We start from the raw sequence: 17,953 nt of genomic DNA, 5'->3' as shown, positions 1-17,953 counted from the left end.
TGGCTCTAAATTCCAAGAGATGACAGTTACTGGGCACGTCAGTGAGGGGACAGAGGGGAAACTGGCACACTGTGGCACTGTAATCACTGTGAAACTGTGTCATCTGTTTGATTTAGCAGCAGATTCTCCAGGAAACCAGAGGAAACTGTAACTAGGGGTGAGTGGGAATAGATTAACAGAAGTTCCTTCATTGTTCTTTATGGAAGTAGCTCTGATGTATTCATGCCTCCTGGTCTTTTGCTGAGGAGCTTATCTGTTTTGCTCTGTGTCCATTTTTCGTGATTGATTCCTCCTGGTAGTTTGGTTATCCGCAGTCCAGTTCCTGTGCCTCCTGCTAATACTGTTGCATTGTAAGAGAATCCACTTAGCTCGGCAGCTGTGTGACTGCTCCTCTTTCCCACCTCATTTTTTGAGGTAAAATGCCAAATAAGCAATAGTCATGATTCTTAGATCTCTGGGATGTGTTCGATCAGAAATATCCTTGAAGACAAGGATGTCCTTTGAAAATAGTTGCTGAACAGAGATCAGACATATGTCTTATAACTCCATCCCAACAGCATGAAAACCCATGGGAAAAACATTTGGGAAGTCGTCACTGTTGGGAGTCATCTCTTTCCAACGCAAAGAGATAGAATTAATGAATCAGCTTGCCAAAATACTGAGAGTTCTTTTCAAGTGTGAGGCTAAGAGATTTTAAATTTAATTTGTAGTGCAAGATCTGACTTCAGGTTACGCAGATCTGTTGTGTTTTCACACAACTCTTGCAACGACGATGCAAGAGTCGATAAGGTAACTAGAAGTATTATCTATAAAGATGTTTGCTGTCAGCTCATCTCTCCTCTTACTCTGCAGCAAAAGTACGACATCCAGATTTGAACATCACACTTTCAGGAAGAGAAGGATCAATCAGAGGGAGCCTTGAGGAAGAAACTGAGAGGGCAAGGTCTGGAAAACTTGTGGTCACTCAAAAACACCCCAAAGAAGAGACTGACAGGGCATGCAATAATAGTCTTCAAATACTTGAAAAGCTATTGCCATAAAAAGGAATTTTTTTTTTCCTTCATGTCCTTGATGGACAGCATATACTGCAGCACAGGAGGTTCAGGATGGACTTTGATGAAGCTTGCTAAAGAAAAAGACAGCAAAGCCTCAGCAGAAGTGGCATGCAGTGGCATATGGCTGTGGAGTCTACACTAATGAATGTTAAAAACAAGCCAGCAAAGGGACTGTCTGGAATAGCTTTAATTAATAGGTGTCGTTATCTCTGCCTTGCTGCCTTCAGTCCCTTCTTAAAACACTATATGATATTTCTCTCTTACATATAATGTATTTTTCTCTTAAACATTGTTAGTGGATTGTGTGTATTCAATTACAGTCATTTGTCAGTAAATTGCCCTTCCATGTTCTGTTATTAATAGTATTATGCAGCTCTAATGTGAAGGCCATAATGCATACTGGGAGTTTTAACAGGCCATAAAAGCCTGTAGGAAGTCCTCATGCTAACAAGCTACAGCTTGAATAATAACCAGGTGCAAAGCAGGAGATGGAGTATAGTAATTTTTGCAGAAGGCCAAGTTTTCCTTAAAAAGCTGTGACCTGAAAGATGCCTTTTGAGTCCAGGTATCAATTTGCTCCTTGAGGAACTTTAAGTAAGGCTGGAGATGGCAAGTTTTACAGTGTTTCCTTCTGTTTAGTGATGGATTATATCTTAAAAATCTTGGCAAATTTGTGCTCAGAAATTATCTGTTGAGAGAGATGAGAGAAAGGAGAACAATGCAGCACAACCATATGGGCTTTGTTCTTACACATGGTTTGACTCTGTGGGGAACATCATTCTCCAGCCTGTCGAAGCTCAGCAAATGGCAAAAAGTTCTGATGGAACAGATATTCCTTTTATGAGAAGACATGCCCAAAGGAAAATTCTCTACTGAGAATTGACTGCAGACAAACAGCACTGGAGTTCTAAGCATTTCTGATATCTCTGAAGGATTTGAGTCTCTTTTATAGTATCTAAATTATAAAAGCTTTGCTTTTAGGATTGCTCTTAATTGAATACACTTGTTTAATTTCTTCCTGGTGTGGGTTTCCCAACTCCAGCCAACACTGGCTAGCCAGAGGTGTTCCCTGCAGCCTGAAAGTAATTTAGGTTTTTTTATTACATGCTTAACATTTTTTATACCAATGGGTGTATCAACTGTTTGATTTGAATCCATCAAATGGAGATATCAAATGCACTTGGTGATCCTTATCGGTCCCTTCTAACTTGAAATATTCTATGATTTCATCTCCTGTATAGAAAGGTCAATAACAAGAGTGCCCACTTAAAAGCTGGACTCGCAGCTCCTACTCTTAAATGCTCTTTCACTGCTTGAGATTCAGGCTCAGAAAGATGGGAGTGAAAACTGAGACAACCCTTAACAGGAAGTATTTGCCTAATTTGCAAGCCCTTGCAGTGGTGCTGAAACAACTTACAGAAGGGTAAAGCAATGCAGCCTGCACTTGAGACAGACACTGCAGCTATAATCAAATGCCCACGGTGTCTTCCCTTGGCGCAGCTTCCTCTGTGCTGGCACAGGCGTCTGAGGAACAAATGTCTCTGATCCCAGGGGGGAAATCTCCATCCCATCTGGTGCAGCTCCACAGCCTTAGCTGTCAAGCAGGAGAGTAGAGGTTGCTTGGCACGAATGACTTTGCCTATGGAGCTTTCTTGTTGCACACTTTACTTGTCATGCTGCACCTTCAGCAAAGACCAACCTCTGAAACAGGTTTTTACCAAGTTCTCTGTTGAGGAAAGAAAAAATGTGGCTTTGGACAAATGCCATAAGATGGAGAGTCATGTCTGCTTCTTGTTTTGATCCCAGTGCCTGGCCAGTTCAGAGGCTCTGTGTGGTTCATCAGAATGCATTGCTTTCACTCCATCTTAGCAGGGGAAATAGAATAATACTGCTCATCAATACATTGCTGATAAAGGACACGTTCTTCTTTTATCATGGTTGGGCATGCACACTGAGGCCTTGGCTGAAAGCCTTTTCTTCTTGCTTTAAACATGGTAAAGGGAATAGAAGATGGGAAAAATGAAGTAGTCTTGATTGCAGCACAGTTGTTTGGTTTTATTACACAAATTGCTTTGATTTTTTTTACACAAATGGACCACAATGGAAATGAAAACTGACTGGTGTTTTCTAATGGGATCAGTAAATATGTAATGAGTTGTTTGATGTTTAAGATTTTGGGTAGTGAATACACCTAGAAACCTTGGAGTTTGTCATTTTTGTGTGATTTATCCTCTCTCCAACTCCACAATGAAATATAGTAAAAAAAAAAAAAAATCTATGATTCAGTGCTGCTTCAGAGGCTTTTCCTTTATCTCTGAACAGGGTACTAATTGCAGAGATTTGACAGCTCTTGGGTATTCATCACATATACTTGCCCTTACTTTAGATATTTAATTTAGTCACAAAATAATTCTTCTTGAATTAGTAATCGCAATAATTGCCATTAATAACCTGGCAAGGTAGTTGGCCTTTGGCATTACACCAGGGAAAAAAAATGATAGTAAGATAGCTCTTGTCTGAAGACTTTAAAAGCTAGAGAACATTAGGGGCTGGGGGCGGATGGGGGGTGGTGAGGAAGAGAATACCAGAAACAAGGCATCATGACAGGCATCTTGGAGTGTTTGCAGTTGGGATTTATGCAACAGACTTATGCAATTTGGTTGTAGTGCTTTATAGAAGAAGAGGAAGACAAAGTGTCAGATGCAAAAGAAATAATAGGGAGGATGAGGAAGATGAAGGCAGGAGAGTGTGAAATGACAGGCAGTTGGGAATATTTTGGAAGCAGAACAAAGCCATGTGCTAAGAGTGGTGTCAATGGTGGCTCGTGTGACAGCAGAGCAGAAGGTGTTTTTCCATGGCTAGGCTGCCCATCTCAGCTGAAATAAGTCATCTCCACTAAGGTGTGATGATCCCACAGTGGAATGGAAGGGATTCCCAAAGCAGTCAAACAGTAGCTGTCTCCCTCTCACTGATGATCTGTTCCTGGTGCAGTGGCCTGGTGGAAGGCACCAAAAGCAGTGGTGACCTTGCTCTGAAGGTGAAGGAGGAGCAGAGTATCCCCAGTTTGAGAGGGCCCTGAGCTCAGGGCAGCAGTGGGCTCCATCGGGGGTCCCAGTGTGATGTCCAGAGAGCCTGGTCAGGACAGCAGGACACTAGGGGTTCAGCCAAGCCAAAATAGTGGCCCTGGGCCTGCAGAAAGTGAGGGGTTGGAGGAAGAAGGGGAGCCAGGGTAGGGAGGAAAAACAGGTAGTCACAGGAATTAATAGTTGCCGGTGCTGCTTGGACCTGGCAGGATTGACCCTCCCTTGTGTCAGGAAGAATTACAAGGCAGTGATACTTTTAGCAGTAAATGTTACCCCACAACCACCTCATATCTTGTCTTCTTTTTTTCTGAGGCTAGCTCTTCCTCTGCTTCTCCCCTCATGCTGCCTAAAACACCAGTGATTTTGAGAAGCAAGCTCCAGGACATGGTTATGGATAAATAAGCACAGGGAGAGGTGTGTGGCAAAGGCTGAGGCTGCTGTACCAGGCACAATTGGGTGTGAGGGCACCTGAGCCAGAGGGACTGGAGATGTAGGCCAGAGTTCACTGGGGCTCTCAGGAGCTGTGTGTTCATCCCTGTGTCTCTGCCAGTCTCCAGCCTTCTCAGGCAAGAACTGACTGTCACAGCCTTTGAGTCAGCAGGTGCTGTTTCTGGTTTGGGACATGTGTGTTTTGTGGTTTTGTTTTAACCAAGGATCAAGGTTGTTCCCCCTTCTTGCCCATTTTGTTTATCGTGTGTGATGATGGTTAACAAAGCAGACAGACTACAGAGAAGAGGGACAGAAGAGACTGCAAACTAAGCCTCGTTTGTAGTTCAGCCCTTCCCTGCCCTCACCGCTGCTGTGTGAGTGCTGTGGCCATCAGAGGCTGGAGAGGTCACCCTGTGCCTGGCAGCACCTGGCAGCAGGACAGCCTTGCTCTGGCCTCAAAAATTATGTCCAGACTGATGCAGCCAATGGCTAATCAGGACACAGAGATCCCTGGTCTAGCTAATGAACTGCTCCGAGTAATTTCTTTCACTTCATTAGAAAGGAGAAGCATCTTTCCTCACTTCTTGGTGGAATTGGAAAAGTATAGTATCTAATTTTTCTTCTGCCTGAGAGCAGAATTTAAATCTTGTTCTATTCTTTAAAACAAGAGTATGCATCTCATTCATAGAAGTTAAAACCTTCCTTATTCACTCAATGAGGAAAATGATTCAACTCCCAAGCTGTCAAAGAATGCAAGAGCAGCATATAGATTGTGGGTACCATTAAAAAGCATTAGTGTCTAATTGCTTCAACATGGACCACAAGGGAAGATGAAAGTTATCTATTCCTGGGGCTGCTGTTGTTTCATTTGTCGATAGGCATGTCAGCCTTTGGCAGTCATTTTGTCTGTGAAGGAGAATGATTGATTAATAATGGTGTGTTCTTTTGTAGACAGTTACAGAATGTTGGAGTATTTCTGTAGCAAATTCTTACTGGAGAATCTCAGAAACCATTTTTTCCTTACTGATACAAAGGGAATAAAAATCTATTTCTACACTCCTCAGTTTTTAAAACCTGGGCTGCTAAAGCCTTTGTATATCTTTTTTCACTTGCAGCATAGTCATTTGAATATGTCACCTCCAAGTTCTGTACAGAAGTTGTAGCTTGAAAGGAGCCATAGTGATCCAAGGGGTGGCAAGACCAGATTATGTATACAGCAAGAGGAAATGATTCACTGGCTTTTAAATCCAAAGCGATGGCCTCCGTGTGGCTGTTGAGTTTGTGAACAATGGAAAGTCAATCGCTTTGATTTTAAAAAGGATACAATACCTTGATAAAACACAGCAATGTGTCCTTCTGTGATGTTCTGGAACACAGCAAGTATTTCATATGATTTTCTTGCACATGAACAAACACTGCCAATTTGTTCTTGGACGCTTATAATTTGGTCCTACATAATTTCTCTTCCTGTGCTTCTACCTCACTCCACTATATGTCAGGCATTCCTTGATGAAAAGGGGTACTTATTGAAAAAGAAATCTGATCAGGAACATGAGCCCTTAAAGAATAAGACTTGATGCTGTGAGAGAAAGTTTGTAGCAGATCAGAGCAATGGCCTGTGTAATTGCCAAGTCAATCAAGCCATGAAGCAGAAGGCAAAGGCTTTGATTCCTCTTGCTCCCATTCACAAGTGCATGCTGGGCTGTCATTGCCTTCAGCTCCTACCCTTAAAATCTCTTGAGCTGCCTTTCTGCTGCTGATTCATAAATAAAATAAACTTGCCGTAAGAGCATTAATGTATGTTTTGAAATCACACCCATTAAATCATTTTTCAGCAAAAGAAGCAAGATTTAAAGGAGCAAAATTTTCTTTCCCAAACATCTGACAAGAGACACCTTGTGTGACTTTGTAGGCTTTGATATTTAATTATCAAAAGAGGTACATTTTGTTTTCTTTTCATTATTTTGTCCCACTGACACAGTCAATCTTATCAGTTGATTTCTCTAGGTTATCAGGGACATGTTTAGATAGAGGGCAGTTTTCAAAGCAAATCTACATGCAAAGTGTTCCGCTACTGTCTGATCTTTAACAGTCAAATAAACTGTACAGGATCTATCTTCACCTTTAAATTGATTCCTCTCACATCATTTTTTTTTCTTGTAAAAGGAAAACATGACAAGTTAATCAATGTTCCAAAACTAGCTCAACTCATCAGAAAAAGACTTATTGCTTCTTGACTCCTGTGATCTGTTTTATCCCCAGCTAAGTTTTTAAGGAGTGATGTAAAAAGTCTTTAACATAGTCACGTTTTGTGGTAGTAAATCATCTCCTGAGCAACCTCACAGAGTAGACACAAGGACTCAGTGCATAAACTTACCATCACATTGATGACTTTACAGCTGATTGCACCAGACAATAACCAGGGAAGGGTTGGTGTTAAAAATCTGTTTGGTTCACTCTCTGAAAAAAAAATAAAAGTTTTGGTAGTCAGCCTAGGACCTTACTAAACAGCCTGAGAGGAAAAAGATACTTTCCTTTGCTGCCTTCTCAAGGGATGGGGTGGAGTGAGTGCAGTTCAAATAAGCCTTGGAAGCAGGAGATGTCTCTTGTTTGAACCAGACTGGACTAAGGCAGGCAGCCTGCAACAAGTGCTGCCTCATGGACAGGATTTTGCCCATGAAATCACACAGCAAAAGGTTGAGTTTGGAAGGTTCCTCTAGAGACCATTTAGCTTTTCTCCCCTGCTTAAGTGGGGTCACCTAGAGCAGGTTGTCCAGGACTGGGACTCCAAGCACAGAGACTCCACAGCTTCTCTGGTCATCACATTCCAGTGCTTCACCACTCTCACTGTAAAGCAATTTTATTTTTTCTGTTCAAGTATAATCTCCTGAATTTCAGTTTGCATTCACTGCCTCTTGTTGACAAATAATGACAAACTTTTTCCATGTTCTGACGCATCTGCTGACACTAATTTTATTTTCTTTTTAGGTCCTAACTTTTCTTTTTTCTATTTACACTCCTAGCCTTTTATTTGACTGTTGGGTTTATTGATTCAACTTGTTTGTAGGTACAAAAATGCTGCTAGCAAGGATTTTCTTGCTATTTTCTAAGTCCGTGAGAGACTTTTCTCTCACGGAGAAGAGGTAGCAGGGAATGTAAACAACCAAGCCACCTGCAACCTTGAAAACTCTTGTTTATGGTATAGTAGAAAAATATTTTGATAATGGATGTTTTAGGATTTTGGCCAATCACCTCCAAGGGGTGGCTGGTCCTTTGTCCAATTAGACTATGAAGAAAAAAGTCTATAAAGAGTTTGTAAAATAATTAAATAAATCAATCTTGCTGCACAATTCCTGCCTGCTGGATCTTCTCCTCCTCCTCCTCCCTATGGCTGCGGGACACAGTGATATACCGTAGGAACCAGGCCTGCGGTAATATTTGTTCTTTGAGGCCGCAGTTGTGTAACTTTAAAATCCCTTTGTTTTGCTGGGAATTTCTTGTCCTGTGAGGTGAAGGCCATAGGATAACAGAAACTGTAAAATATACTTTTCCCATGTACAAGCAGCAGAACTAAAGGTCTGGGTCCTGCAAATGAGTTGGTAGCATGTAAAAAATAGCTGCCTTGGTTATACTTATCAAAGCTGGTTTTTTGCCAGTGTATTGCTGCTTTCCCCATTTTTTCCCTTGCGAATTTGTCTCTCCGCCCCTCCTGTGGTTTGATCTTTGCATATGACCATCCAGTTTTTTTCTCCAACCAGAGAATATTTTTATTATTATTGTTAACACTGTGCAATGCACCTTTAAATCTTTTATGTGTGACTGTATATATTTTCAGAAGATTGACAATGTGTAGATTACCTTGAAGACCGCATATTTTGGCTTGAACACTCTTGGAAAATAGCCTGCATCCCTTGGAATGGAATAAAAAATAATCAACCTTCTTTTAGATTTCATCAGAGTGATTCTGCAATGTAATAAATATTTCTAGAAAAGCAGGAACAGATTTTAACCCTCATTCTAGAACTTACCTCATATTTAATAAATGTAAAGGTATCTATTGATTTTTTTAAAGGTAATTAACCTTGCAGAAGCCAGAAGGATTGCTGCCTTGACTTTGCATCCTTTAAAATCCTAATTACAAATCTGATCCACCACTCCAAATATTAACCACTTAGTTTGGAACTACATTTGCATTTCCTAGAAATGCTGTTTTGTTTTGCAGAAGAAAAAAAAAGGCAATAACTTTTTTAGTGGTTTAACTAATATTTCCCCATCTGTGCTTTGCTTCTGTGTTCTCTTTGTGGGGAAACTGAAGTCACAAGCAGAATGCCTGGCAACAGAAGCAATGGACTTGATATTTGTATTAGAACTGTAACACATGGACATCTGTTCTCTTTACTCTTTAGAAGATATTGCTTCCAAGGACTGATATTTAGCTTTTTCAGCTGTGAGCCGCTATTGATAAGTTGGTGGGAGCCTTGGAAAGGACTTCACTGTAGCCCATGGGGCAGCCCCTGCCCAGCAGAGGCCCCAGGACAGACAGGGAGATAGATGGACAGGCAGAGGGGTCTTTTTTCCAGCCTGGGGGCTGAGGCAGTGCTGTGTTGGCCTCATTGTAGTGTTGGGGCAGAGCTGAGTGACCCAGAGCCCTGTTTCCAGTTCACTGCTGATTTGTGGAGAGACCGGGATGTAATCCCCTCCTTCTGCCTGCTTCCCTACGCTCAAAATAGGAACATTGGAACCAACCTATGTGGATCAAATATTTTGAGCTGTACTGAAGGAAATGTGCTGGTGGCAGAGCTTTTCATCAGTAAGACATTCACCTATAACAGACAGAGGACCAAAGAAATTTCAGTAGTGCGGAGAGGATGCATTAAGCCAGAGATTAGTATTCACCCTTAGTATGCGTAAGTGTCTAATCAGGTTCGTTATTTTCCTTCTGATTTAGGGTGAGATTTTTATGGCAGTCAGCTTTCAGTTAAAAAGCAGTTTTGAATGAACGCGTGGGCTGGCATGTCTGCACTTTGCCTTTTCCTTGGGGAGCTTAGTACCTGTTATCCCAAAATACCAGCTCCCTGTGTTAAAAGTCCCATAGGAGCTCAGTCTTCCTGATGCTGGTTCAATTCTCAATACACACATTCATACAGAAGTTGAACTACACAGCTTTGCAGATGTGGATGCTGCACTATTTCTTATCTCCCTTCTTTAAAGTATGTTTAAGGCCTGAATCCTGAACTGTGATGATAAAGATGCCTCACAGTTCATACCAGGATGAGACGGAAATACCTGCTCGTGGCTAGCACTGGAACTGTGTTGCCTGTCCTCAGGGCAAATGCAGCAGAGATAAGCCTGTTCTCTTGCTAAAGAGGTGTTGGATAGTTTGCATTATTACCAGGAGGTAACAGGCTTAATTACCCAGAGTCAAAACAAAAGTGGTGAGAGGACTCTATGCACAGACCTTTTCATAAACCACAAGAGCCAGGCTGCACCCAAACAGGTGCCCTGCCTCGGGCTTCAGGAAGTTTCTTTGTGGCATTTCTGCCCAAGTAAGAACGTTTTTTTGAGAGGTAGGCTGAGGGGTAACCAGTAGCCCAGGGAAGATGGAAAGAATGTGTCACCCTGTTTTCTTCCCACAATTATGTTACTTAATTTTCAAGTGCCATCTAAGACAATATTAGAGGTTACGATGCCCAAATATTTGTCTAGCAGGACTTAGCTCATGCTGCTTATATTCCTTCCCTCCTAACTACAGCACTGTACATTTCCACCACCTCTGCAGTGCTCCCTGCCTAAAACTGGGACGTCTTGAATGAGGTGTATATTAAATCACCAAGCATGGGGATGAGGGGAGGCAGTTTTATTTCTGTGCAGTCAGAAGTGGGGAAGTTACACTGTTCCTGTACTGTAAGGCCTGCTTGCAGTGCTCAGGCAACAATACAAACAACAGTAGGAAAGAAATATGCTGCACGAAAAGTGAGACAGGGCATTTCACAATGGCTGTGATTCAATGATAACCTTGGCATGAAATGTTTGGGAACTGACTCGTGGATTTACGATTCTTAGATCACCAAACAAACAAACAAAAAAAACCCAAACAAACAAACAAAAAAAAGGTTAGATGTACAGAGTTCTCTGTGAGAAGTTCTTGAAAGCATTGGTGTACTGCTTTTCACCTTGGGAAAGCTTCCTCTCCTCCCCCATACACACCTATGCCAGCTGGTAATTGCCTGAGCTGGAGATGTGCCATAGGCTGGCACCTCGTATCCTTCATCTAGTTCAGAGGTTATTCATCCCTAACTGAGTGTCCTAGAAATTACAGCAAACAGTGCAGCAGAGCACTGGGGTACCAAAACAGTCCCTTCCCAGCTCAGAGCCTTGGGGAAGGTGGAGGCAGAGCCAATGAATCAGGGTGCTGTGAACATCTACGGGGATTGACTGACAGCGGCAGCCCCCTTGTGATGGGGAGACCTCAATTCATGTCCTCAGTATGCAGTGAAAGGGCTTCCATGTTTCCCACTGAGCCCTCTGAAACTTGACTGGAGAGGGGAGAAAGGGCATCAGGCATCAATCTCTTCCCTGTCCTTTATTTGGTGACTAATGCTTATGGAATCTCAATTGCCTTGTATGGGTTAAAACCATCAGCATGGGAAACGTAGCAGATTGTTTCAGCGCCAACAAAACTAACCTACTCTTCTCAATTTATTGGGCTTTTTTAATGACAAGGGTATAATCCTTCTAATTAGGGAAAAAAAAAAATGTTTTCTGAAGTTAGCAACCAATCTGAGAAATCAACTACTTGTGTAGCCCAACTTCATATCATTGTTGCAGGTGGTGCCAAGCTGGCTTAGTTCAATTTCATTAGCACAAAGTGTGCTCTTAGCCATGTTAGCCTGGAGTTTGGTTGCTGATCTTTAAGCATCTTCTGTAATCAGCAAAATTCTGAGGAAAAAGCCTACGACAGAATCTTCCAATAAATAAAATTCCTGCAGACATCTAAACAAATCTCTGCCTGAAACAAGTAAATCTCGTGAAAGCAAATAAATGTAAAATGGTGAGTAGGAATTATAGATTGGCTAGTTAATCAGCTGAACAGTTTAATGAAATAGTTAATTTAGAATTCTGTCCACAAAGCTTGGACTAAAACTATCATAGTAAATCTACATCATTCATTCATGGCCTTGGTGAAATTAGTTTCATTGTTTTGTAGGATTACCTATCTAATGAACGAAAGAAATTGAGTTGATACAGTTCACTTGCGTTCCTCTGAGACATTTGGCTACAAATACCATATTACATCTAATTTTTGGCTTTGGATAAAAACTCCAAAACAAAAATACCGTACTTAGATCATACAAGGTGCTACCAGAAAATGGATAAATTCAGAACTGATTTACTGGCATTCCTCAGCTTGTCAATGGGAGGTCGTTCATGAGTTCATAGTCATGACTTTTTCCTGATTTAGCGTTTCTTCCATTTTGCCAGTGATTTGAAATCTGAGGCAATATATAACTTGCAAGAGACAGGGTAGCAAACATTAAACATGAGGTTACGAAGGCACTAATCAAGATTGTCTACTTGTGTGGCTTCAAATGGCAGAGCATCCCTTCCCTTCAGTTCTGCAGTTGTGCGTCTGCTCAGGGTTTGCATAAGACCAGGAGGCCGGGGCTGGGAGGGGTGTCCTGCTGGGCTGCCCTGGCAGTGAGCTTTGGTGTGTGTGCTGTGCTGAGATCAGCTGGGTGTGCTTGGTCTACCCAGCTTTTTGTCCTTGTTGGCCGTTTGACCTCCAGCAATTCAGTCTTAGGGACTGTCTGAAGATTTTGGTTCTCTCTTTTCCTCTTCACATTGAAAAATATCTGGGAAGTTTAACTATGTTTACTCACTGAACTGTCACTATTGTATTGTAGGGGTATTTGCTGGGGAATGAAGACAGCAGATGATAGTTATAGCTTTTGGTTCCAGGCAATCTTTGGGAATATCTTGGCATTATTGGTCTTCCAGTACTCACTTGGTTTACAGATAATGTGCTTGCTTTGTGGGAAGAATTCCTTATGTATCTTGCATGTGATACCCAAGACCTGAACTCCACTCTCTCCATCTCCAAAGTCCCTGCAACTGAAGGAAAACTTGCACATTTCTGCAAGTAGCAGACTTTGTAGGCAGCCCAGAGATAGAAGCAAAGGTGATGCATCTTTGTTCAAGAAGTTGCGATAAATTTGGGGATTTTTCATTGCTGTCTTCCTTCCTTCCAAGGATTAGAAACAAACATTTCATAAAATAGGCTGATGACTGATGATTGGAAGGAGACCAGGAAAATCTTTCTTTTGAGAAGCAGATTTCTAGCCATTAGATCACATATTTGAAGTTGCAGCTGGTTGCAGCTGCACACCTTTCTATATCTTTATTTCAGTCACTGGTGTAGTTAAGTTATTTTAGTGAATCACTTTCTAATTTTCTGCAGTAGAATTGCTTGATAGAACATATTTTTAGAGATATGACCTCTCTGAAGCTCATGACTGCAGCTTAGGACATCTGTTCTTGTGACGCGTGAAATACATTCTACTCCATTAAGGTCAAATGAATTGGACACTTGCTCACAGGGGCAGGGTCTGCAGCCAAAGAATTTATACTGATTAACTGCTGTTTTAGAACCACCTGCATGAATTTCTAACCTTCAAATAAGTCACCACTTGGGAGATCATTGATGACACAGCCACTTGTCTCAAAATTCAGCCACGACCTTTATTGAACTTGATGGGCAAACATTTAAATGATAATTGAGACACTAATTAAATGCTGTGCCTGTACTCCTGGTTCAGGATTGAAAGGAAGGACTAAATTATTTAATGACAATTTGGGACGTTGCAGGTACAGATCTTTAGCAAACTTGTAAGAAAGAAGGGTTTGTTCAGATGTTTAAACTCTGCTGCTGCTGCTGCTGCTGCCTACTGCTCCACATATCCCAGTTGATCCCCAGGCTTTGCAAAGGCATCACTAGGACCCCACTCACCACAGTTTTCCAGCAAGTGCCAGGACACAATATTTGCTCTGGTGAGCAAAACTGAAGTGTGGAGCCTTGGTTTTGTTTTGCCCTTTCTAGTAATTTTCATCATGCAATCTTGACACCATTAATCCATGTCTGCATTTGTAAGTTTACCTTTGTAAAACATGATCTGGCTTGTGACTACAATCAAGTTGTCTAATTCTATATTTCAAATTGTTCCCTATTACCCTAATATCGATTCCAAATAAATTAGTTGCTTCTTTCTGCCCTTTATCGCTGTTCATGTGCATCCCTACATTTCTGCTTTTTTCCCTGCTGACATACTTGTGGCATCTGTTAAGGTGTGAGGATACTAAACCCAATCAAAATGTCTCAAGCTCTTTAGTAAGTCACATATGGCTCTACTCACAAATTACTTTAGATGAATGTTCTCCCAGTGCAGTCACTTATCTCTGCTCCCTTGTCCAGGAACCAGAAAAGTGAAAATCGTGCTTGGCACTTCCACAGGGATCTCAGAAGTAGGTAAAAATTTTGTCATTGCCAGTGATTTGTGCCCTGTGCAGAACAGATTTGTCAACATGGCCTGTAAAATACTTACAAGCTTGGTACAGCGCCAGTTTTGCTTCCTCGTTTCCTATCCTTTCCGTACCAACATTGTGCAGCAGATCAATTTCCTTCACTGGGGGGAGTCAGGAACTGCTATGGGAACAGATGCTAGGGAAGCAGATGGGGCAAGAGTTGATTTGGAGCAATGACAGCTCTGTAACCTTTTGGTGTCAGCCTGAGATTGCAACTTCCCCTGCATTCTGTAGCAGAGGGCAAGTCAAGGCACAGGAGAAAGTCCAGGCTTAGCACTGTGCTCAAGCAGTGTGGTAGGTGGCAGCTGGGCTTCTCGAGCACAGTGTGGTGGCCCTGAAAAGGCAGTTCATGCTCGAGTGGGGCTTTTTATGTGTTAGGTTACAGCCTGTATTGCAGGCAGTACCTCAGGCTTTTTCAGGAGTTTGGTCTCGCAGGGCTTGTCAGCCCAGCAGTGATGTGAACTCTTGTTTCACACATGCTGAAACAGAGACTCTGTAAACTGATCAAAAGTTGCTTCTCTAGTAAGGGATGTCGACTCCTTCACTGATTTGTCAACTTGAATGAGAAGTGTAATGTCCCAGGCCACCCAGAAGGTCCGGGGGAGAGCAAGGGGTGGCATGGAGATGCACAACCTCCCAGCCCCGGACAACAGGCAGCTCTTCTCCACTTCCACGAGGGCAAAGACAGCAAATTTGTTCCTGTTTATCTTTTGTTAGGGGGCAAAGGCATATTTGGTGTTTGTGTTTGCACATTTTGTATGGAAAAAAGAAAAGAACAACACTATGGTTCCCCACTATGATTTATCTGGATGGTTCACAGTATAGTAGAGAACTTCAAAAGTCTAAGGATGTAAGTCTTCAGTGGCAAAATCAAATTTGTTCTTTCAGCTAGGTAAAATGACATTTAAGTGTACTCAACTAAAAATCAGGATTTAAAACATTTAGTAAGGGTACAGGGAGTTCCTGCTTTCAAAGTACGTATCCCAGATATCCTGGGTAGTTTATTCAGGATGCATTACAAAAGATTAATTATGTCAACCTACAGGGTTAAGGCCAAACAAGTGCTTTTTGGATCATATATTTATTCTTTCTGGTGATTGATATACAAGAAGATCAGGAAGATTGAGAGGTACTCTGTGTTTTATTTTGAAATGTACTTCAGACCTCGCCAAGTGATCATCAAAATAATTTATGTTTTTTTCAACCTGATCTTTACCTTGAAATTCATTTCAGTTAATGGAATTTCCTCTTCTGAAGTTGAATGACTGTTAGCACAGAATCTGACTAAAAAGCTGCCTTCCTATGCATGATTTATTTAGCAGGGAACCAATGATAACATATTAGAATATACCAGAAGGTGCTTGGTCCCACTGTGATGAGAAGTCTTAAGGGCAATGGCATGAATGTGATGGGACTGGAAATAAAATGTATGTAATTGTGCATTTAGTGTACTTGTTTGCAGAGCTCCTGTAGATTTTCTTTATTAAGTGACTGTCACTTGAGAAGCAAGAGAAGAGCAAAAATAGATGACTTTGTACAGCACATCTTGGTGTGCTGTATTACTCTTCAGCATAAGATTTTACCTTGTGTCTCAGGATCACATGAATCATAGTGAAGGGAAGCTGACAGCTTCCTAATGCTCTTTTTGCATGTGCCTGTCTGTCCCCTTTCCTTCCATTCATCCAAAACCCAAAATTAAACTAAACCAAACCCCAATGAGATGCTTGCCTGAAATACTTTTCTGTAGACCTAAGCCAGAGACTTTTCCGAGGGTGCTGTGTGTTGGGTAAATTGGAATAAAAATGCTGTCCAGCTGATGGCTCATGCTGGTGGCACCTGTAATCTTATCAAACTTCAGGTTCTTCATGGTGCTAAGTGGAAGGTAGTGCCAAGTGTGCCTGAGTGTGTTACCAGCTGTCAGGCTGAGCTTGAGAAGCACGATTAAGGCATTTCACTGCAGGAAGCTGGGTCACAGTGTAGGGTTGCTGTGATTTTCTGTGGTGGACCCAGACCAGGCTCCTCTGAGGAGATGTGACCAGAACTGAGTTTTGCAGTCCACCGCAGTGGTCAAGGTTCCTAATGTGACACTTGTCACTGCTTAACTCAGAAACATTCTCTAAGATAAAAGAGCAGTTTGGAGAGTTATTACAATATTAGCACAATATTACAATATATGTCACTGACAGACATTGTGTGCTGTTGATTTACAGCTTTAAAAAAAATCTTTATTGCTTGAGAAGGCTGATATCAGCTGATAAAGCTGATCTGTGTCATCCTGAGAAGCCCAGTCTCATCCTAAAAACTTGCAGAGGAATAGGAATGGGTCAGCAGTTGGCAGTTCAGAGAAAAAGTGTCACAACCTGTGAATATGTTTTCTTACATCATGAATGCTAGGAGACAAAGATGAAAACCAGCTTATAAGGATACAAGCAACAATTACAGAGGAAATGCTGGGTGTCAGAAAAGGGGAGGGAAGCAACACCAGGGTCCAGAACACCTTTGGGTGCTGCAACCACCAAAAACCTCCTGAAATCTCTCAGCCCCACTCAAACTGCTTTTAATAAACAGATACCTAAAATTCAAGCACTGCCTTTATAAAGCCTCTTGGTTTCAGAGGAGTGGATCGCTGTCTGACAGTTCACTGGGACGTTCTTCTTCCAGGATTGCTTCCCTCCTTCGCAGAGTTGCTTGGAGAGCAGCTCAGCACGCTGGCAGGCTGTACCAGCCAGGCGTTTACTCCCACAAGTGCCACCTGCTCTGCTGTGAGCCTTCCCGTGCTGAAGCCGCCAGCGTCTTTGTGGCTGATCTGCAGGGCAGCTCCCTCCCGTCGGGCTTGGCTGCTCTCCCACGAGAGGAACAGTTCGCGGAGCCGCTTGGCTCAGGAGCACTTGGCAACCTCCGGATGCGCGTGCGTTCCGCTGGGCAGCGGGGACACACGCATCCCAGGGTGCTGCTGTGTGCCCCATCCATGGTGCTCCCCACAGCCTGTGTGTGCCTCCGGGGCACTCGCTGTGCAGTTGACATAGCCCTCGGGCATCAGGCAGCTGGAGCTATCGCCACAGAAGATTTAGCAGCAGAACACATCACAGTCAGAGTCGAAGGCTGAATTGAGATATCGGTGGGGGAGGTGGCTATTATGTTCCAGCTCTCTTTAAAAACCATTCTGAGACTTGTAAGGCATTGTGTTGTGCTTGTTGCTGGATTTCAGACTGCTGACTGTCAGGCGGTGAAGGTCACTTTGTGCTTTCCTCTTTAAGGCGAGCTGCTGTTTATATTAGCAAGAGACCAGTACTGCTGACTAACTCCCGGCATGTTAACCTGCATCTCTCCTAGGGAAAAGGTCTCCCATGCACTCCCTTAGGACCTGTATAGTTGGAGAGTTGTATATCATGCAGGTGTCAAGCCCAATCAGAGCTTCCTTGTCAGGATGTGTTAGGACAGCTGCCTGCAATTTGTGTGACAGTGCACATCTCTGCCAATAAACTACTTTTGCTCTCCCTTTACGCTGTGTCTGCCGTCTGCAGGGCTGTTGGAATGCTGCCAGGGGAAGAGAGCAACTGCATTCACGAATGTGTCTGGGTGGCACCTCTTGTAATCTGTGTTCTGCACGGTGTATTGGTTGGCTTTGTGGATGGATCCCAGGGGCTGAACACGAACATCACGTACCAGAGCATGACATTTTAATCAGAGACACGTTTAACTAGTGGGAGCAGCTCGGGCAACATCTACTTAAAAAAAAAAAAAAGAAAGAAAATTGCACCAAAAGAAAAAAATTATGCATATGCTGTTTAGGAGCTATGTGTCCTT

The 17,953-nt window shown here is 42.5% G+C and overlaps 1 protein-coding gene across 2 annotated transcripts in view; it reads left to right on the top strand.

The window, feature by feature from the left end:
- Positions 1 to 17,953, top strand: part of NECTIN3 (nectin cell adhesion molecule 3) — a 135,074-nt gene that overhangs the window by 68,904 nt on the left and 48,217 nt on the right. Inside the window, exon 7 of one of the 2 annotated variants that reach the window (XM_017731793.1) lies at positions 853 to 1,346. The exons of the other annotated variant lie outside the window; for it this stretch is intronic. Within the exon in view, the coding sequence (XP_017587282.1) occupies positions 853 to 876 (24 nt within the window). The 3' untranslated portion in view covers positions 877 to 1,346. Of the gene's footprint in view, positions 1 to 852; positions 1,347 to 17,953 lie in introns of those variants that run through there. 2 annotated transcript variants of the gene reach the window in all.

Source organism: Corvus brachyrhynchos, unplaced genomic scaffold, assembly GCF_000691975.1.
Source record: "Corvus brachyrhynchos isolate BGI_N302 unplaced genomic scaffold, ASM69197v1 scaffold3, whole genome shotgun sequence".
Classification (NCBI taxonomy): Eukaryota; Metazoa; Chordata; class Aves; order Passeriformes; family Corvidae; genus Corvus; species Corvus brachyrhynchos.
This window is presented reverse-complemented; position numbering and strand designations above follow the sequence as displayed.